This window comes from Uloborus diversus, chromosome 6 (assembly GCF_026930045.1).
Source record: "Uloborus diversus isolate 005 chromosome 6, Udiv.v.3.1, whole genome shotgun sequence".
In the NCBI taxonomy this organism is placed as follows: Eukaryota; Metazoa; Arthropoda; class Arachnida; order Araneae; family Uloboridae; genus Uloborus; species Uloborus diversus.
In genome coordinates this window covers 138,381,654-138,405,077 of record NC_072736.1, presented here as the reverse complement: position 1 = coordinate 138,405,077, position 23,424 = coordinate 138,381,654, and the positions used below count along the sequence as shown (strand labels likewise).

At 32.5% G+C, this 23,424-nt stretch overlaps 1 protein-coding gene across 1 annotated transcript in view; it reads right to left on the bottom strand.

The window, feature by feature from the left end:
* LOC129225003 (uncharacterized) overlaps positions 1-23,424 on the bottom strand; it is a 46,964-nt gene that overhangs the window by 5,798 nt on the left and 17,742 nt on the right. The window contains exons 3-9 of the mRNA XM_054859550.1: positions 21,331-21,377; positions 17,817-17,872; positions 11,229-11,310; positions 11,054-11,150; positions 9,813-9,921; positions 2,772-2,865; positions 1,031-1,217 (exon numbers count right to left, since the gene is read on the bottom strand). Of these exons, the coding sequence (XP_054715525.1) occupies positions 1,031-1,217; positions 2,772-2,865; positions 9,813-9,921; positions 11,054-11,150; positions 11,229-11,310; positions 17,817-17,872; positions 21,331-21,377 (672 nt within the window). The remainder of the gene's footprint in view (positions 1-1,030; positions 1,218-2,771; positions 2,866-9,812; positions 9,922-11,053; positions 11,151-11,228; positions 11,311-17,816; positions 17,873-21,330; positions 21,378-23,424) is intronic.

Genomic DNA, 23,424 nt, shown 5'->3' with positions numbered 1-23,424 from the left:
TTTTATCAGTTTCATTACAGGATAAACAATTACAAAATGAACAAAAAAAACATTATTTTTCTATTCTGGGGCATAGTTTGAAAGTTTTGTACCACCTTTAAAACTTGCTATTTTGGAAACTTAAAGATTAAATAGGGACACTTTATAAAGATTTGTCGATCAGAGAACTTAAAGGTTTAACTTTTTCTGTCATATTGAAGCATCCAATATTAATGGGTTTTAAAACACCATTAATATGTTATTGAATTTATATTTAAATATTTTCTTAAAAATAAGTTTCTTCTTTACTAATAATAAAGCAGAAAGTCTCTCTGTCCGGAGGATGTCTGGATGTCTGGATGTCTGTAGGATGTCCGTAGGATGTCTGTGACGCGCATAGCGCTTAAACCGTTCGGCCGATTTTCATGAAATTTGGCACAAAGTTAGTATGTAGCATGGGGGTGTGCACCTCGAAGCGATTTTTCGAAAATTCGATGTGGTTCTTTTTTTATTCCAATTTTAAGAAAAAAACTATCATAAATTACGAAATTATCGTAACGTGGAACCGTAAATGGGCACAAGCCAGTTGGCGAGATACGAAATTATCATAACGTGGAACCGTAACGTCGGTACAAGCCAACTGGCGAGAAAATTCACTATACATTATTTGTAAATATACAGGCGAACCAAAAGACCTTTTGATTTTTCTATTGCGGGCGAAGCCGTGCGGGCATCACTAGTAAAAAATAAATGAATAAAAATAGTGAACTAAACAAAAGTTTAATTTTTTTATACTGCATTTTTCTACAAGTGTTAAATACCATTAACTAAAAATTTGTAACTTGCTACTCTATGAAATTGTATCCTGATCAACATGATGAGCAAAACTTTGGAATAAGTAAAAAATAAAGAAAATCATTACCCTGTATTTTTTTTTTAATTTTAATTAGAGCTTTCTGATTATTCCTTAATTTCTTTCATTTCCTACTTCTGTCACGATCTGATAACTACTTAAAAAATAGCAATTACAAAATTATGTTACGTAACCTACCTCAGAAGACGAACTGACTTCTTCATTAATTTCCACACCAGGTAACGCCGAAGCTGGTGAAAATATAGATGTAGGTGAGAACGTAGATGTAGGAGAAAATACAGATGTTTCAGCAATCTTTTTGAACAAATAATTGTTAGTAGATTCAATACCAGAAACTGAACTGGTAATCTGAGGTGGCAATACACTAAAATAATAAAAAGAAGCAAGCATGAGCTGTGTGATACCATTAAGTAAGCAGTAAAACAACACAGTAGTTATGTACAAACAATACTTGCAAGCAGCATTAGTTTTTAAGCCTTTTTTTGTTACAGTGAAATAAAACTTTGAAAGACCAGGGGGTGTGTGCATTTTGCTTGCTTGTGCTTGCCCCCCCCCCCCCCGATTATTGTTTCATGAACCAGACTTTCAGATTTTAGTTAGTAGTTTGTCGAGATTTATGCTCGGCAGTACTGCCGTGTGCAGGTAAGCGGCAGTATTTGCAGAAATGAGTTTTCGAGATATATAAAGAAATGTGTGTAGGATTCAATATTAATCATAGGGAAATCTTGAAATTAGACGTTTTTTTTGCGCATTTTTTACAGCGAAAACCAAATAAGCAAGCCTGTACAATAAAGCTAATGTACAATAGATAGCAAAAAAAAAAAAAAAAAAAAAAAAAAAAAAATGCAGTTACTGCCCTTTACCTACACACAGAAGAGTAGACATTACAATTAGTAAGATAAATAAATACCTTTGTGCTGAACAGTAAAGTAAGACAAACAACGTTAGAAAAAGCAAATTTACCAATTTGTGCTTTTTCTAACGTTGTTTGTCTTACTTTACTATTACATTTAGTAACCCAAAAGTTATTTTTGTTGTTTCATACAGCAATTTGGAATACATTCAAACCAAAAAAAAAAAAAAAAATCATTAAGAAATGAAAATACAAAGATAAAATGAAACATTACTAACGCACACAAAGTTCAATGGCAAAATTTTAAGCTTCTTTTATGAGTTAAGAGTTTAATCCTAAATATACAAGCAGATAAGAATTTTTTATTTTCCAGTTTCAGGAAGATTGCAAGCTGTGTTTTGTTGCCACAAATATTTTTCTTGTCTCACTTATCAGTTCTGTTCCTTAACATTTTTTGTCTTGCTCAATCTCCTGAGTGTTTTTAGCAGTTTTAAAAAAATTTAGACAAATTATTTTAAAAAGCAGAAAAAAAATCATACAAAGCAGGAAATTGAAAGACAGCACCCCTCCAAAAAACTATCTCGGGGGGGGGGGGGGGACAGTAGATTCAACAGGTATGTTTATGTTCCAAATTTGTATCAGAAGAGCAGTTTTTCTTTTTTTTTTTTTTTTTTTGAAAAAAAAAAACTTTTTTAGTTCCGGATACCTGTTTTATACGAACTATATTACAAAAAACAGCAGACCATAAATAATGTTTCTACAGAAATCATTTTTTCAGCAATGAATCCATATTTCCAAGAACATTTGATGTTTACATTGCAGCTTGTATCAGAGAAATCATTTTTTCACACATTATATATTATTCATACTAATTTATGACAATTCATTTATCTTAAAAATCAATAAGTTGAAAAAAGAAAAAAAGAAAAAAAAAAAAAAAACTGCAAAAATTACAATGGCCATTAAAAGTTTATATAACCACATAAATACGCAACACAATTATAAAACAAAACTTGAAATTCAAAATTCACTATTTTCAAAAGTTAAAAATTAGAAAATACTTACTTGAAAGGAAACTGTTCTTCAGATTTAGGCAATCTCAACATGAATTCCTTTTCATCAACACTTTCATTCAAGAAAGTATCACATTTGGTTAACTCTGGGGAAAAAAAAAAAACCTCACATTACTTAACACTAGACTTAAGGGAGGGGTCATTTTAACCCCAAGCACACTTTTTTATTGCTAACTGCTCCTTGGTACATTCATAAAAAGCTTAGTCCTTCCTTGACTTTTCCTAAATCATCGTGGTGTGTAATATTATAAAGTTTTTTTTAAAAAAAAAAGGATTTTAAAAAAAAACCTGAACTATATAGGATGCCTCCCCAAGAGCAAGGGTGCTACTGCAAAGACCCCCCCCCCCCCCAAAAAAAATGAAAAACACGCCCCTCGAAAAATTTTAATGTTGCAGTCTGTGCCATGACCCCCACCCCCTCGGTGGGACCCCCTCTACCGAGACTGAAACAGAGCAGAAACTCAAAAATGCTTCTCGGAACATATCATTGCAAGAATTAGAAGCATTCATAATGTTTTTGTACATAAAGGGAGCATTAGCAGCAAATTTCTGACATGCAACTAAAACACTGGTGGTTATTTTAAGGGTATTTTAAACTCTTTAAAATACTTCATTATACTTGTATATAGTTGAAATGTAAATGCTCTTTAAATAAATTGTATTTATTATAAATGTATTTATTTTAAATTAATTTTTACAATTACATTTGGCTCTCTGTTTAACGACGCTCTATTTAACAACTTTCTCTATTTAACGACAGCTTTTCACGGTCTCATATGGTAACAAATGGTTGAGAAAGAAAAAATGGTTGGAAAGTTCACAAAAACATAAAAGTCACAGAATAAAAAATAATTAGCGCAGTTTGCAGCTTTGGATTGTGCATTTTTTTTTTTAATCATATGCAAAAGTGACAAGTAAAAAAAAAAAAAGAAACTGCTGATAGATGATACAGTTTCATGAGTCTATGTTACTATTTCACACTCCAGGGCCCCATGCACCTACCACTATTTGTGGTTTAACTGGCTGATGGGGCCCTGAAGACATCTCTGGTTTTTGATCCAGACCAGCAGCTAAGCAATCCCTGGTCTAGCACCCCCAGTGAAATTGATTCACCTATCGTATTATACACAAAACAATGGGACAACTTCTTGAAATAATGGTGAGCAAATCCAGGGTGACAAGAAATAACTTGGACACACATTACAATTTTAATGATAATGAAAATATTAAGACCAAACTTCGAAATTAATATGAATACATTATTTTGTCTACTATAATTACAAATTTTCAAAGTGGCAACCTTTAACCTTAATACAGTTTCAAAAGTGTCACAAAATTTTCGCCCATGGGCCCCATCTCACTGATATTTCATCCCATTCCTGGCGTAAGGATTACTTTAGGGATTCTAAAGTTTTATGAGGTTTAGCACACATCCTTGTCTATAAGATCTTCTTGCATTGTTAAATGGAGTCAATGACTTCAATCTAATAGTTTGAGGTGGTTTATGTGTTAGTGTGAAAACACCACTTGTTTTTGTTGATCAAGGGACAAAGATGAACCAAGAAACATACCACAAGCTCATTTTGGAAGATGTTGTCTTACCTTGGTCACAAAAGTTCTTTAAAAAAAAGAAAAATTAATTTGAATTTCGACATTTTGAATTCAAATTATGTTTTTCGCAATCACGAGTGTGTGTATGTAGGCGTGTGTGTTTGTGTGTGTGTGGTATGTGTGTAGGGGGTATGTGTATATGTGTGCAGGCATGTGTGTTTGTGTGCTGGCATAAGTGTGTGGGTAGTTGTGTATATGAATGTGTGTGTGGGGGGGGGGTATGTGTGTGTAGGCATATGTGTTTGTGTCTGTGTGCAGGCATGAATGTGTGGGTAGTTGTGTGTATGTGTTTGTGTATGCGGGTGTAGGTGTATGCATGTGCATGTGTGTGTGTGAGTGTGTGTGCCTGTGTGTGTGTAGTTGTGTATATATGCGCAGATGTGTAGGACATGGATGCAACCTGGAGACGGTTTTCGCTATAGGAGCAGAATCGTGAGGAGCCGGTCGACGGTGATGCTGCAGAGGGTGGCGGTGGGAGAATAAAATCAAAGGACATCAAAACAGTCAAGTGAGAACAATAAGCAATCGTGATTGCTCAAAAAAGATGAACCTTCCAACAGGATTCTGAACACTTGCACACAGAACTAAAGGCACTCAAGATTGGTGCAAGACACATTTTCCGAACTTCATTGGAGCTCAAGAATGGCCACCATATTCCCCAGATTTGAATCTAATTTATTATTCTGTTTAATCTATCGCAGAGACAAAGATGTGTGCTAAACCTCATAAAACTTTGGCATCCCTAAGGAAATTCTTGCAAGGCACGGGATAAACAGGGTTCATACTCGATTTGGATGAAAAAATTCCATGACTTTTCCAAGACTTTTTCATGACTTCAATAAAAATTTTCATGACCTTGTTTACGAAGAGAATAACACTACTTAATCTCAAACTTGCTAATTTTTGGAAATGAGCTTTAGCAAAATGCCTACAGGAATGCCACAGCCTCATTGAAGCACTTACTCGCAATGGAAAAAATGTAAGTGTACACCTAAAAAACTAAACTATTCTTATTTGTCTTCATCATTTAAATTTAAGTAAAGTAATAATGCAGTGAAACTAAAATTATGATGCTTAAATATCTAAATTTTTTTTTATATATAAACAAGCAGAATGATAATGAATGAGACAAAGGTTGAATGAGTCATCATTAAGTTTCAATAAATTTGCTTCAAAAGTTGCCTTTCAGTGTCCAACAGCGCATTTAATCATCCACATAACTTGACAGTATTTTGGTTCTTTAAAGTAAAGCCCCATAGTTTAGTTATTTATGTTTCTAAACCAGATATTTTTTGAAAAAACCATTCAGTAATGAATCAATCATCTGATTCAAAAGTACTTGATTTGTTTACTTATTTTCACATTTTTAAATGCATATAAATTAATTGTTTCAGAAATTCCAGAACATGTTCGATTCTTGACATTGAACGTAGCAGTGGGTCGCATGGATTAGTTTTGTGGGCCGTATGTTGGACACTACTGTAGTACTACTTTAGGTATTTGAATTCCCCTTTTTCTGTATTCCATCGCCTGACTAAAGATCTTTATTTTATAAAACCTTCAACAAATTAAGATAAACTCTGATTAAATTTAATAACAAAAATTTTACGAGTACTGGAATCGAACTCGGATGCAATTGGATTGCTTTTTTGAGGGGGGGGGTGACAAAACCAGAACGTGCAAGTTCGCTACTATATAATATAAAACATAAGAAATGTTGAAAATAACAGTAATTTCAAAATAAGAGATGTCCAAGCAGTAAAATCACATCCCAAAAAATGCAAGCGGCTGCAACAGAAGTGAATGCAATGATTTTTCAAAATTCAGATTTGATTTTGGGATAGTTCAAATTTCCCACTTTTAATAACTCTTTTTTGCTATCACTCAATATTTGTAATGCTCTATTAGTTAATGTTATTTTATCTCTGTCCAGGACATTTTTCCATGACTTGAAATAAATTTCCATGACTTTTAATGGAAATTTCAATTTTCCATGACTTTTCCAGGTCTGAAATTCACTTATCTTTTTTCCATGACTTTCCATGACCCGTACGAACCCTGATAAAATATCAGTGAGTTGCGGCCCATAACCGAAAAATTTGTAATACCATTAAAGCTCTGTATTAAGGCTAAAGGCAGCCACTTTGAAAATTTGTAAATTATATTAAACAAAATAATGCATTCATATTAATTTTGAAGTTTGGTCTTAATATTTTCATTCACATTAAAGTTACGATTTATTATGCTTGTCCAAATTGCTTCTTATCCTGTATCTAAACAGTATTATTGCAGTAAGGGGGGGGGAGGCAGTAATTTGGGTACAGAAAAATAACCATTTTAAACTTTCTAGTCCAGGAAAAAAATTTCTTTACTTTTTTTTCTTTTTTCTTTTGTTTCAGCTTAGCATTGGAACTTTCTAAAGTAGTTTTCTACAAATTTCATGTTACTAGACCCATTTGCATATAAATCGCAAACATAAGTTTACTATATCCAAATTACCCCATGGATGAGGGAATTAGGGTATAGAAATGGTTAGAAGGCAAAACATGCTTTTAAAAACAATTTTACTCGATGTTTTTAAATTTAGGTTGATTGTAAGTACAATGGAAATAATGGGATAGTATGAATACTAATTTTGATACGTATTTAAGACTGAAAATGCTGTAAAAACAGCACAAAATGACAGACCAATTTTTTAGAGAGGTAGTTTTTTCTTCCAGAACCAAACCAAACCCTGTGGCACAACAGCCCATGAGGGCCGAAGCCTACTGTACGCAACTCAGTTTTCCTGACCAAGGGCTCTGGGGTGCAAGAGCAGATGTTCCAGTTAGGTGGTCATCCTAACGCAGAACCCCCAGTGTTTGGTTCCCAAGAACGCTTGGTACTCATTTTATAAACTTACTGATGGGATCTCTGAATCAACCATGCCCAACCTGGGAATAGAACCCGGGCCTGTGGAGTGGGAGAGCGAAACACTACCACCGAGCCTGAATTATTTGCACTTGGAATATTCTCTTAAAAAATGATCAGCCCTTTTTTTGAATGATAATATTTATTCTAAATAGTTCTGTCTCATTTAAATTCCGACTTAATCCGACTTATCCAAGATTTTTTACTTATTATTTTTTCTAAAGGTCAACTTTTCAAAAATTTTAAGTCAAGTAGGTTTTATTTATTTATTTTTTCTTTGTTACTCAATTGTAAAATTTTTCGCCATGCACCCTCACCTTTATGCAGCATGGGCCAGCTTATTACTCTTCAAGTAATATCAAAGTATTCCAGGTCAAAGATAATATTAGAAGAATACCCAGGTTTACAAGGCATTTTTAGTTTTCAAATTTGACTCCAACAAACTTTGGCTACAGGAAATTTTTAAAAAATAAAAATCTCCAATCCTTTGAAATTTTGGTAGAATTACCTTATTCTAGAGCCTAAAGATTCTAATTTCTCGTTCCATTGCCACCTTACGCACAGACAGTACAAAGATATAGGAGAGGAATAATTAAAGCTACACAAACATAAAGCACAACTTAAATTCAGCACTTTAACACTAGAAAGACTGAAGGGGCCTGTGTGGCCATTCGCATAGTTTGTTGTTCAATAAATCAAGTAATAACTAGCTGAAAATACTAAACCTGCACTTTTGAACTTTGAACTTGAAACTTTTTGACTTTTCATAATGACCTTTTTTTTATTGTTTATTTCATCATTTAATCACTAGCCTCATAGAAGAGCAAATATTGAACTTTATATCTAGAAAGATGGGAGGAGCAATGGGGGTTTCTCGGGTAATTTACAGAGAGGTAATTTTAAGAGAGAAATGTGTTCTTGCAGCTACTTTCTGTAGCATGAAAAACTGCTATTCACATTAGTTTTACCTTTATCTTCCTATTTTTGCAGTTGGATGGAATTCCAAATGCGAACGACTGGCAATTGCCCACTAGCCAACCTGGCAATTGCAGGGACAGCTCTTCCAAAGTGAAACTAACACTTTACATTTTAACGTAACATCACAGAAATTGATGTGCTGTGATGTGTGTTCTTATTTAGTCATTAGAGGAGAATTGTGGGGCATATGGACATTGAGGAAGACATTTACAAAGAATTTATTTGAATGCCAGGATGGGGTAGACTGTCTGTCTTTCTAGGTATATGACAACCTTCAGTCTTTCTAGTGTTAACATATCAGTCTAATTTTAACACAAGAAAACAGGCCATAAAAGACTTCTTTATCTGAACTAATAATCAGAGTTCGAAAATATCATGATATTTTTTGAAAATATCTAATATTTTGATATATATCCGATATTTTCAATCAGCACAAATTAAAGTCTTCAAAATAGTATACGAATCCTCAAATCACTTAATTTTCTTACATTATTATTACACTATGTAGGCTTAAAATTAAGGTTTATTTCATTATTTATATCTAATATTTCATTTTACATTTTTATCAATTTTAATCGAGTTAATTTGGCATCAGCTGTTTTATTCATTTTTCTTCTGTTAGCTACTTTTACTCAGTTTTGATTCAGAAATTAAAAATACGCATTAGTTGGTGCACAGTCATAAGACATTTTATTTTTTTCTGAACGACTTTCATATTTAATTAGGCACTTTTAATTTGAATTAAAAGAGTTACATTACCAATAATTCTATGAATATAAAATACAAGTAAAAAGAAATATTACATTAATTTGTTATATTAATGATAATACATCACAAAAATATAGTACGTAACTTTTTGGAAGTTTTTAATAATAAATGAACAATATTATTAGGATTAATATAATTTTTATATTTAAAATATCGTAGTTAAAAATGTCAAAAATATCAAAATATCATGATATTTTCAAAATAAATGTTGAATATATATCGTGAAATATACCATGATATATATCGGCAAACCATGCTAATAATAAAGCTGAAAGTCTGTATGCCTGCATCTGGGTCTGTTACACGCATAGCACCTGTTGGGCCGATTTTCGAGAAATTTGGCACTTTTATATTCCAATTTCAAGAACATTTTACCGAGCGAATTACCATAACATGGACGAGTAAATTACTATAACATGGACGAGAAAATTACCATAACATGGGTGAGCAAATTACCAGAACATGGACGAGCAAATCAACGCATGTTGGCAAGAAATTCATCATCCATTATTTGTAAATATACAGGCAAACAAAATGACCTTTTAATTTTCTACTACAGGCAAAGCCATGCAGGTACCGCTAGCATAATATAAAACTGGGAGATACAGTGTACTTGAAATATTACTTTAAAGAAATCAAGATAAATTTTAAAATATAGGAAGAATGTAAACCATAAATTATAGTTGAAAAGACTTCAATGATCACTTCACAAAAATCTATTTTGGGGAACATTGTACTTTTTGAACTATAATAAGAAAATATATACCTTTTTCTGGAGCCTTTATTAATCTCTCAGTCACATTTAGAACTGATTCTTTGTTGATACATTCAGAATTAGTAACTTTGGCTTGAGACATAAATTCTTGAGAAAAATTCTGAGAGAGAGGAAGATAAATTTAAAAATCTTTTAAGTTAAAACATTTTAGAGCAACATTTTAGGCATTTGATTATCAAATTTTATACCAGAAGATAGTAAAGATAAATCAGTAAATTCATGCTAATATCATAAATCCCAGATTAACATGATCATAAACTATTTCATATCACTGGTTTTTGTTATCGTAGTCATAGAAATGACTAATATATATTGAAGGAAAGAAAATATAGAAGAAAAACAGAATTTGTTTTTGTAATTCCTTTTACTCTACATGTATATTAGTTTTTATCTTATGACTCTGCACATTTTACATACGATTAAATAAATACATAAAATTAAATTTAAATTATCTAATTATCTACTATGAAAAAATAAATAAATAAACTCATGCATACAAATTGAAATTTTAACCAAGAATTCAACTTCTACGTACCTAGATTAAAATCAGCTGCATTAAATAAGTTCACATTGAATTCAATATAAAACATTACTTTGATACAGTTTATTTTGTTTTTGATGATTTCTCGCAAAATATAATTTATCTAAAAATATAGTTTTGAATACTTTCGGACAGTTTAGGACAGGACGGTAAAAACCAAGGTTTTTACCGTAGTGTCCGAAACCTTGCCTACCCTGCCACAAATAGCGAAATACACAAAGGTAAACATTTTAATAGTAAATATCATGTTTTGCTGAAACAAATACTGAGCAAAGGAAACATTTTTTTTACAACAGCTATGTCAGAGAGTTTAGAAGGCCAAACTAAATATGAGAAATTCATATTTTTTAAATTCTGAAACCACCATTTTAACTTTTTTGCACCCAATATTAATTTTAGTCATTTTTATTTATTTATTTATTTTTGCATTCTTTCTCATTTATTTACATTGAAGATATTTTTAATCCAAGCAGCTTAATAAAACATGAAAGCTGAAAAGTTTGTTTTTGCTATTTGAATAAAAAAGTAGAAATTCCTTCTTTTTAACAATTTAATTTCAAGAAGTTCTTTCTTTTAAGGGGATGACCATGAAATTAACAAAATTAAAGAGCAAGCATAATGGGCTTCACACAGAATGTAGGGAGAATAGCAAAATTCTGTTCACCCTACAAATGGGATCTAAAAATAGTACCGCAAATTCCCCAGATGCATTAGCTGTGCCTAGAGATTCTTGAAGTTTTTCAACATGCCTGATTGTGCTTGGTAAAACCTCACTGCAAAGCTTCGCACTAAAGTTAGGAGAAAAAAAACAATAAGTCACAAAGATCAACACATATTTTCTCAACTTTAAAGTACAAATAACTTACTTCAGCGATTTTAAATCAGTCATGCACTCTTCCATTACAGTTACGTCATCGATAGATACTCCTTTGATCTTGGAAAAGTCGCCTAAAATTAAATCCTAAAAATTAATTTTATAAATAATTTGTTTGCTTAGTTAATGAATTTATAACATGCTTTGCATGTCATAGCTGCTGACATTGAAATATGAAAATGATAGGGACCTATGAATAAAATTAGGGAGACTTTTCATAAAAAATGACTAGTGTTAATGATGCAAAAGGGAGTTTTAAGACATGGGTAAGGATTTCTTAAATTAAGCTTGTATAGGACTCTAAATTTGGCATTAAAAAATCCGGCAGGTCCCAAAATTTGTAAATTTCAATTAATTTTTAATTTTTTGAAGTTCAAAAGAAAAAAAAACTTGAAGATTTAAAAATAAAGTTCTCTTTTATGTGGCAGTGAATATTCCTCACAACAGGTAAAAACTTAGTATGTTCATGGGAAAAATTTGGAGTGTTTAATCGCATTTTTTGCAGAATAAGTTTTAAAAAGGAGGAAAAATGAAAGAAACATGTTTCAAAAATGATCAGACACACACCATTTTTCTCACTACTGTCTAAAAAGGCTTTGCTTTTGCAATAATTTTACTGTAGACATTTTTCCCAAAAATTTTATCCCTAAAAAATCTCCAATTTGGCGAATTTTGTTATTTTGAGGAACATTCGGGACATATTTACTTCTTTGGGGGGAAGGAAGCGAACTTCTGGTATCTTCCGGACAAAAGGGTAAAGTTGGCAGCAATGCACCGTACAATTAAATATACTGTTTGAATTTTATACTTAAGTAGCACCAATTTTTTGTCCATCAATGGCATTTATGTATATCTTGTTCACATTTTATTCTTCTTACTAGCTGCAGTGCCTGGCTTTGCACAGTCTGCCTTGAAAATAAGAGTCGGATCAAGTGATGCGTGTGAACAATTAGTCTTTCATTAAAGAAGAAAAAAATGGAAAATTTCCTGTCAGGCAGCTTGTGGTAAACGAAATATTTTAAATTTATATTGATGTTCCGTTAGGCTTAAAAAAGCTTTTTCTTTTTTCCTGGTGATTTTACAGCCTTAGTTTTTGAAATTCGAAGGGAGCAAATCAATATCAGGGGTATTTTTTGCTGACTTTTGAATGGTACTTAAATCAAGCAAATTAGATAGTTATTTCAGGTGGAAACAGCCATTTAATGGCCCTTTCTGATCCTAAAATTAAAATTCAAACCATTTGGTTCTATTTTGGCATTTGAAAACCACCCTGCGTTCTTTCTTGGCTGCCCAAGCAACACCTTGCCAAATTTGGTTGTGATCTGATGTAAACTGTGGACTTGTATAGGGAACATACACACATATATATGCTTTGTTTTATTTATATAGATAGTCTAAACTACAAAATCTAACAAGTCCCCATGACGACTGAGCCCCCTTCTCTATCAATTCATTTCATGGGCTCCCCTACAATTATATTGATATCAGAATGTTGACATTCTTTCTAGATGATTTGAGTTGGGGACTTTCAAACTAAAATCTTTGCTAAAAAGAGATTTTAGCTGTGAAAATGGGATATAATTGGTTGGCTTCAGTATCCAGGGTGCGTACGCTATTTGCAGAGCAAAAACCAAGCACATTTAAGGACTTTCTAGGATTCTTTGAGAAAAAAAAAATCAAGGTTGTGATATGAATGGAATAAATGGAACTAAATTAAACAAGTTACAAGTTATGTTAAGGTTGGCACATGAAAGAGCAAATGCCATATTGGGAGATCACACTAGGTCTACAAAAGGCTAAAGTTTCTAACTTAGACTCATAAGTGGAGGGGAAAAAAAAAACAAGTCAGAAAGGTACATTTAACAATAATGATTTAACTTCACATTCGATAGCATAAAGAAATCTTAGATTTCACATTTAATAGATTTATGCGCTATGACCAAAATTTACAGTTCTAAAGCTTGAATATGCCACCTTACAGTGGTTTAAGAAATGAGCCAAAGAGTTAAAACATTTCAATTTTGTGCGGTCAAGGCAGATGTCTCATTGGAGAGGTCATATCCTATGTAAATTGGTCTAGGTTTATAATAGGTTGGTCTTGATTTTACCTCTTCCAGCCCCATTAGACAGAGACTGCAACACCTCCTACAATTTATTTCAAACTCAAATCAATTATCCACCTGGAACCTTAGTTCGATATAAATATGTATTTTCATCAGTAAAATAGAATCTTGTGAAGCAAAAACAACTACCTATTTATCTCCAGAGACCACCATTTTTAAAGTTTCATAAAGCATGAAATTTAAATTACCAGGGATCATAGGTGGCTGGTGCCCCGAAAAAGTGGGAGTCAAAGGATGTGTGTGTGTGTGGGGAGTGGGGCATAATAGGTGGGCGGCGCCCCTGATTCTGGCTTTCTTTTACAAAATTGTACAATTGCAAATCAGGCTTTTCCTAACAGAGCATCGAAAACATCAAAAATAAGAAAACTTCAATTCCAATATCAAATGCAAAAAGGTCTAATTTTTCAAAATGAAGGCATTAAAATTTAAAACCAGCAAATAAGGTCAAAGTAAAATAATTTAAGAATTGCATTTTAACAGGTCAACACGATGAATAGTATTAATAATAACCAACATAATCCCAAAAATTTGGAGAAAAAAAAAAAAAAACCCTCAAAGGCGGACAAATAAAAGCATAAACGAGATACTGGGTATCAACACACAAAAAATACCGAAATTTTGGTGTATAACTAGAACACCATCAGCCTTTAAATACCTTTAATGCTCTTTAAACAGCCTATTCTGTTGAAAAAGATATTTAAGGCAAGAAACCAGTTTAGATGGATAAAAAAATCCATTTTTTAAAAAATTGTCATAAAATGTTATTGAAACTATTCAAGAATATGTTGCCAAAATTTCAGTGAAAAATTTTGATTAGTTCCGATGCTATGAGCACTTAACTGACTGTACAGACTTGAAAACGTTGACAGTATTTTTCAAACGCGTTTTTCAAGAAACAACTTTTTTTTTCAACAGGTGGGCATTCTAGCTCAGAGTCTTTGATCAATTGCAGGGGAGGCGAGAAGGGGTGGTTGCTCCCCCAAATTTTTTGCTAAGAATAATGAAAAATGGGTAAATTCAATTTAGATAACTTAGAAAATCATTTGTCTGCATTTTCAGAACAAAAAAAAAAAAAAAAAAAAAAAAAAACCCTGACGGAGAATAATTGTTTGCCATAACCAAAGAATGATTCATATGGGCTAAATATTTCAAAATATTTTAAAATTGTGTACTTTATGTTATGATAGTGAATCTTGTATGAGATGCCTGTACAGTGTTGAGACTGCATAATTTTTACTCGTGAACTCTCTATACATGCCATTTTACATAAATTTTTGTTCTCATATTATAACTTAATGTTTATCTGGTAAGTGATCATTGATTCTTTGCACTAGAAACACATTTTAGTAACTCTGTGTATTATATGTTTTCATAGAAACTTTTTGTAAAGATATGCTATTTATCAAAAATTTGCCACATCAAAAATATTTTCACATCAACGAATGCATCTTGAGGCTCTTTACTTGACAATCTCTGAGTAACACAAGATGGTATTCAAGAGTTAAATCTGTAAAAGCCCCCCTGGAAGCATTACTGGAAAGTGACCTTTTTAGGGATAGTAAATCTGATGTCATTTTAATATGTATGACTTTGTTTGAATTTTTGTTTACTTTATTTATACTGCGGATCGTTTTTTGAACAGTGCTACAATCTATCATAAAAATTTCAATCCGCTAATCGTAATTCTTGGGTTGACATTCGAAACTCTTAGTAAATTTTGCACCGATGCATACTTGAACCATGTGTGGAACTTTGTGACAGAACTTTCCATAACAGTTTTTACAGTATGCCAATGTAGAAGAGGTAACAAAACTGACATGAGATTGTCGTCAAAATATTAAATCAATGTTTTGAATAAAATGAACAATTCAGTTTTTCTGGAAATTGAGGCAGGGTTTGAAGAGATATATTTATCATTGGTCTTAAGTTCAATAGTATGTAGGTCGTTTATACAAAACAAAAAAGAAAATATTTCATTTATAAGTAAAATTTATAGCATGAGGGAATAAGAATTGTTTTGTGAATTGCGACTATACTTTTCAATGACCCAAAATATTTACTAATTTAAAAAGGTTTCTTGGTTATTTTAAAGAGAGGAATTAGAGGAAATTTTAACTTTCTTGCTTCCATTATTTTTTGACTGTTTCACTCAGGTCAGTCATTTGAAAGATGACTTTTTTGATTAAATTGAAAATCCAATATAATTAAAGCACAAATTGACACGAAAAAACAGCATATAGCTATTTTAAGGCTACGATGAAGCCTCTTCATCAGAGCAAAAAACTCAGCACACAACCAGTGGGAGAACTGAACGTCAACCACTTTTGACTTATGTCTCAGGAGGTTAGAGAGCAATGAGGCAAGCAAGTCAGCTGTACTGGCAGCAAAGCACTGGATATATATTAAATATATAGTTACAAAATTTTCTGTTCTTCTGACTCAAAAATAGCAGATTAAAACTTTATTAAAAATAAAAGCTAGTACAGATATATTTTCTGAGATAACTTATTGCAAAATAAATTTAAAGCTTCAATCGCAAAAATTTTAATTGTTATTAACAAACTTAATTATTCTTGACATTAAAACCGTTTTAAGTACTTCTTGCTAACCAATATGTATTTTTACCCTTCTGAGGAAATTCATGTTCAAAAAACTCGACCCCCCAAACGAAATGCTGAAATGCCGCCCCTGATCAATCGTTCTGAAAATTTGTGTGAATATTCTTTATTCAATTCTGCTCTATATGGACCTAACTCTGGGATGATATTATTAATAAAAATATATTTTTAATGCAAGAAATGCGGAGAAAAAAAAATGGTAGTAAAACATGACATTGTAATCAAGCACCTCAAAAACAAGCAAGTTTCAACTTTTTTGATCACAATTAGGTTTATATTCAAAGGAAATATGTTGCTTACTATAAAGAAAAATTGCAATGATTACAGATAAAAATTGTGATGGTAATGCCCACCAACAAGCTCTGATGGCGACTGCCCATGGGCAGCAGCTTCTTACTATTTCTGGCAGAACAAGGTGTACTTCAAAAGATGAATAAAATATCGTCCAAGTTGAAACAAATTCTGACTACTTCATTCCTGTTAAAAAAATTCACGAAAAACACTAAAATTTCGGCTTTCCTAAACTGGTTTTCCCCTTTAAGTTGTACATCCCTGTGAACCAAGCATATTCATTTTTTGCCACTTTGGCTCACAATGACATAATTTTCTCTTTTGACAGCATGGTTTTTAGTTTTTTTCACCTTTGGTAAAAAAAAATCCTTTCGTAAGGAGCTTTCCACATGATCCTTTTAAATTACCAGGGATCATAGATGGCTGGTGCCCCCAAAAAATGGGGGTCGAAGGATGAGAGGGGGAAAGCAGGATGTAAGGGGGTGTGATTGACTCATGGCTACAAGAAAATCAAGGATTATCCACATGTTCCCAATTTTTCAGGAGTTTCAAAGCCTTGAATAAAAAAAATTTGAAAAAAAAATAGAACCGACTTCACAAAATTGCTCTAAAAAGTGAAAAATAATTTTATTCTTTAAACACCATCGCTAATACTTTTAAACATAATTTTTGAAGTTGGCGCAAAAACAAAAAGTAAAATCCAGTGTAACCATGCTTTGTTCCTTTTTTTTTAAAAAGAAAACATCCAAAGTTACGAACGAAACAATGAGCTATGTCTGTGAATGATTTTATCCTAAAGATATATATATATATATATATATAAACGCGCCTTAAACTTTAAGCGATTGGCACTAAAAATTTATCTTTGTTCATCTCTAGAATTTATTTGTGTGTTAATTTAATTATAATCATTTAAATATTACGTTTTCCCTTACTAATTTACATTTCACAGCATACAAGTTGCTTGTGATGCAATCCTGTATCTTCTTACTTAGCCCAGATCATCTGTTATTTACATAGATGATAACGATAAAAGTACTACTATAGTTGAAGCAAACCTAACCTCAATGACACTGAAAAAATTTGATGCTTGCTTCAGAGAAGCCTTCATTCAAATTTATTACTGCAATTACTATTAATATTACTGTTGTATGGCACCAAATTTTTTTAACAATGGGTTTTTATTTAATCATTTAATAGGGAAATTGCATGATATTTATTGTTTTTTGGCCATAACTTTTTTTTCTAAAGAACAAATATGGTCAAACAAAGTAATGGAACCTAAGTTGAGCCATCCCCTATCCATTGAAAAAAGAATCATCAAAATCGGTTCACTAGGTGAGACGCTGTGAGTGGACAAAAAAAAAACATACATACGGTATGAACTGATAACTGCCTCCTTTTTGAAGTCGGTTAAAAAAAGGAATGAAGTTCAAGGACTTTCACCCTGAATATCACAACACAGCTACAAATCTAATGAAAAGAAGGGAAAGCATCCTGATCTTATTGTTTTTAAATCAAAGAAATTTTCTTGTAAAATTGAATTACCTTCCTTAACAATCCTTGAAAAATATTTCAGTAGAATTATACAGATTTGTACAGATCTGTTAAAAGAAACATTATATTAGTATTTGGTTTAAAACAAAAGAATTAAACTTAATTTAAAGAAATTTTCAATTAATTATACTTTAAAATCAACAACTTAGTACATAAGATAAATAAATACCTTTGTGCTGAATTATGTGAAAAAACAACAATTAAATAAGTCTAGTATTGCTCAACATGGTTGGGATTCGAATCACTCTTTTGATTTTAGCTCCTTATCAGATTATCCAAAAATGTCCCAATTCATCAGATCTTGACTTTTGGGAATCTTTTCATATTTTGAGGAACAGTTCTAACTTAGTTAATGATCTTAAAGCAGTTCCATGTTTTTCCAACATTTGGCTCCCATATCTTTAATACTAACTTTTCCCTATCCCTTTTTTTCCCATTCATTTTTATCTATCTTCCCTTATTTATTTTTACCTTTTTTGTCTTGCTGACATCCCCCGCCCCCAATTTTCTTCTATTTATCTTTATTTTTCCTTTTTTTGAATATTTCTGTTTCTGTTTATTTTATTTCGTGGTGTTTTTTTCTTCCATTCAGCTTTTCCTTTCTTACGGTTCACGGTTACCGACATTTTCTTTTCTTTTTGTTTAAGCTTCGGCTTAATCTTTGTCCAATTGAATTCTTTTTTTCTAGGTTTCGAACCTAATTGGTCTTTGCTTGCATTCCTATTGGTTCCTGATCGGTTTATAATTTTCTCATTGGTGTTTGGCTAATCCGCTATTTTTATCTTTTAAGCTGCATGCTTATCTGCTCTTGGCTTTTGTCGGATGTCTTTTCATCCATAAGCTCATTACTTTTTGCATTGAAAAAGGCGTTCCCTGTAACGCCGAAACACGTGTCTGTTGTAATTGGCAAATTTGTGCTTTTTTCCATGTTGTTTTTCTTATTTAACTTAGTACACGTCTAAACATAAAAAATAGCAACTTTACAGTGCCAAAACAGCAAGTATTACAAAAGATAACTTCTGTAGTGTAACATTTTAAGGAACATTATTGAAATAATAAATGTAAATTTATGCACACTGAAAATTAAACCGGTCGCTGTCCAATAGGGACTGCATTGAAGACCTTTAATGGAGCTATTTTTTAAAACAAACCAGTTTTTGTGATTCAAACCAATCATAATGCCCTTGACTGAAAACCTTTTTCTCATCTTGCATTCCATTTCAGGAATTTGAGGGTGAGGAAGGAGTATTCCACAACTACTTCCAAGAAAATGCATGGTTTTTGACAAAAAAAAAAAAAAAAGACATTAGTCAAAATGGCCTTAAAATAATTTTGAATTGTAGGATTTTGGCTATTATTTTTTTTTAAATAAATAAAGAGGGATTTGAATAGTTTTCAGCTCACATATAAACAAGGGTTAGCTGCAATAGCCCCCCCCCCCTTTTTTTGACAGCTACTAATTTAATGAAAAAAAAAAAACTATATTATGCCAGGCATTTTTAATCCTAGGGTCAATGACCGGGTACCCGGTGTACCTTTTTGTGACTTTTATCATAATTTGTAAGCTTTGTAGCTAGGTCTTGGTAAAATTGCTTTTAATCCTTGTTCTTTGCATGAATCTGAACTAAAGAAAGTTGTAACCGTGTTTTCAAAAAAATTTTGGGGGGAAGTTTTTAAGCCTTTAAAATTTTTATACCTAGATTCAATAACCAGGTACCCGGGTACCCATTGCACTGCACGTCAAAAAATGCCCCTTCAAAATGCTTCTGACACCAATTTTTGATGATTCTCATGTACAATGAGCCCTTGAATCAAAATATGACTACCGTTTTCCCCCATCATTCCCCTTCCCACCTTTGACATTGCGTCCCCAAACTGTATTACGTTTTCGGCAATTAAGTAGTAATTATTTATATTTAACAGGGAAAACAGCATTGTATTCACCATTAATATTCCTCTGAAGGGTTGGAGAAGTCTATAGTTTAAAAAGTTTAAAAGCACGAACATTTGTAGCAAGTTGAAACACTCAAGCGCGTACCCCCCCCCCAAAAAAAAAAAAAAAAAAAATCTAAAAAATCCTCAGAAACAATTTTATTTTCTGATAAAGGTTCGTTTTTCAATTTTTTCACTTCTTTTCTTGGTGTAAAACCGAAGAATTAGACTCACTTCCCATGGCCGAAAATTTTCGCGCTGTAAAAAAAAAAAAAAAAAAAAAAATAATAAACACTTGAAAACATTGCATATTACATACGAGTCACACTGCAGATCTTAGACACAAAGAAAGTTTCCGTATAATTTATATTTATACAAATTACATTTACAGATATAATTAAGATTTTAAAGAAATTAAGTATACTCTTTATTATATTTCAGAGGGTCTACACCCGTTGGTTTTCACCATTCGATCAAATGCTTCGAAATTATCAAAATATTTGATCAATCGTGTCAACACTAGATTTTTTTAAATTATGAAACGAAATAGTTGTGACTTTTAGGTGCTTCAGAGTTGTTTTTGTTATGATGTGAAGTGGAAAAAAATATTACAGCTTTTTCTCTTTTTGTTGATGTACGAACATATTGTTACATAGTCAGCGATACCGAATCAGGAACTTCGTATCTCTCAATATGTAGACAATAATATTTCAGTAAAGTAAGATTTCAGTTGGAATACATTATCTGTCTTTTTTTTTTATGAGTATACCTACGAATGTCAGACGGCATGATGGCAAAGGTTGAGCAAATGATAGTGAGAATAAAAATTACAGATAATATTTTTCGGTGCAACAGGCCTATGTGTATATGGTATGAGCTTCATGGGCCGCATGTGGTCCGTGGGTCGTAAGTTGAACATCACTGGTATAAATAAATAAAATACTACGAATTCACTATGAAATACCAAAGTGTAAAATCTAATACATCCAGTATTACAAAAAAACTGGAGAAACACATTTTTTCTAACAGACAACTTAGCGTGAAACGTAAACATAAAATGCTGGGAAACAATAAGCCATTTCGTTTTTTAGTAAAAACAGGATACACAAACTTTCCCAGATGAGGGTGGAAGAAAATGTTTCAATTAAATAGAAGAGGTGTCAGAAAAAAAATTATTTTTCTGCTCTAAAACTTCGAAATGGAAAATGGGTAATCAGGTATCCGGTTATTAAAAGTAAGGGAAAAGTTTGGTCATTTGATGCTAGGGTTAAAAAATCTTTCTCTCACCTAAATTTTTCTTATGTTTTTGGACACAAAGCTTTATAAAAAAAAATTCTTTGAACAAAATGAGTTTGCAAACTGCTTAAAAGGTTAAGAAAAGATTTTTGTTGAAATAAAATAATAGGTAAATTTTAATCAAATATCATTAATTGAAATTTTAATTATTTATGTAAAAATTAAAAAGGTAATAAAAAATGTGGATAGATTTACAACCAAAACATTAAAGTACAAACAATGCCTAAAACAAAAAGTAAAATGCTTAATTAAAGTAGAACAAAACATAAATACAAACCCAATTATAGACACTTTTCTCTGCTTTTTTAGGCTTGAATAAATTTCCTGGGAAAAAAAAAACCCCACATAAGCATTAAAATTGCAAGTAAACATTTATTTGCATACAGGAAAAACATATAATATAAGGAAAAGCAATAACATGCAGGCCACAATTACCAACTTTGTAAGAAATAGTCCAAACAAAAGTTTGCTCAAAAATTGTAGACAGTTTTAATATATTTTTTACAAAGTTTTTTTATTTCCCCCGAGTTTTGTTTCAGTTGCATGTTTTGAGTTTCTTGATTTTGTGGCAACAGCTTCTGTTCAAAACTTGGCTGAACGATGTTTCTTTTTAGAATAAACCCAGCCTGTGAGAATAAATTAACAACAAAAAATTGAATTGGTAACTAATTTCGACCAACCACTATAATAGGTTAATTGATAAAGATATATTGAACTTACATAAACCTCAATATTGAGCTAAGTAATGGCATTAAATGCAATTTTTTTAAGGATAACACTAGTCTAAAAAAAAAAAAAAACACATACGTACATACTCAAGAACATTAAAAATAGCACCCCAAGAAAGAAGCATTGGATTGAAGTGAACTTTAATGTACAGAATAATACAGATGACAGATAAACTTGATCCCAAAATCTAGACATTTAAACGAATACAGGCTAAGAAATGAGATAAATACAGTGCTACTTCAATTGCACGTTGGACTACTTTTTGCTGCAATACATGGAGCAATATGGCACAACATTGAGCTAATTAAACTTCAGATTTTGTCCTGAGGTAGATGGACACCAAATTTTGAACAGCCACTTCTAAATTTTGCACAGAGTAGCACAGCGATGTCTGGCATTTCTGCTGATCCCATACATGCTCTATAGGTACAGGTCAGGGGAGCGGGCTGGCCATGGAAGAGTCTCAAAAGGATCTAAGAAGTCTTGAGCAACTCTAGCTGTATGCAGGAGAGCATTATCTTGTTGGAATATTGCTCTTGGGAGGCCATTTAGGAATGGTTATAGATGTGGCTGCAGAATGTCATTAACATAATGCTGACCCGTTAAGGTTCCACGTAACACAACTAGAATGGACAGGTCATCATAGGCTGTAGCCTCCCAGACCACTATGCCCGCTGTGCAGGCAGTGTGTCATGCGATAGAATTGGTGGAATGGTACCTTTCTCCAGGGTGCATCTACATCCATGCACGGATACTATCTGATCCCAAAATGAATCGGGATTTATCACTGAGCAGCACCTTTTGCCAATTAGTGATATCCCACATCACTCTGGCTTCTCACCATTGCTGACGGAGTTAACATGTTTTGGTGTTAAAGGGCGCTTGGATTGCAGAATGACTTCCGGAAGAGGTTTAGAAATGCTTCGGGAACAACTGCTACCCTTACGTCAGCTGGTATGGTGAAACGAGCGACTGTGCGATCCACGAGAGCTTTCTGCACAATCCTTCCATCCTCTCCCTGCATGGTCTTCCCAGTCACTTCAGACCCAGTTTTGTGGACATGAGTACCATCTCGTGTCCACTGCCTCAAACATTTTCTAACAGAACACTGAACAGTTCACCTATCCAGCAACATGGCTCGTCGACTAGCCTGCAATTTTCATGCCGATTATCAAACCTCCCTCAAATGTGCTTAACTGTGAGAAACGCTTTCTAACTCGTCTACCTGGCATTCTTCACTCATTAAGGCTCTCCCACAATCCAGATGCAATCGAAACATTTATAAATCTGAAGTGGTTTAAATAGCACCTTTTTCTCGATTTCACCAATACTGCATGGTAAACGGTCATGCGCATTGAAATCAAACTTGGATCATTTGCATATCCGATGTCACTCTTATATGCAAAATTTCGCAATTGTATCTTTCTTCTTTCTTGGGGCGCTATTTTCAATATTCCTGAGTGTATAACGAACAAAATTACAGAACCTAAAAGTTTTTTTTCATAATAAGTAGTTCCTCCGTGAAGAGTTTTGCAGACTAAGTTCTGGTCTGTCTTGAAATTCTCCAGCCATCCAGCAATGGTGTGGAAATTTTCTATGCTCAGTAATATAGCGAAATTCGTTGCTTTTTCATGTAGCAAAG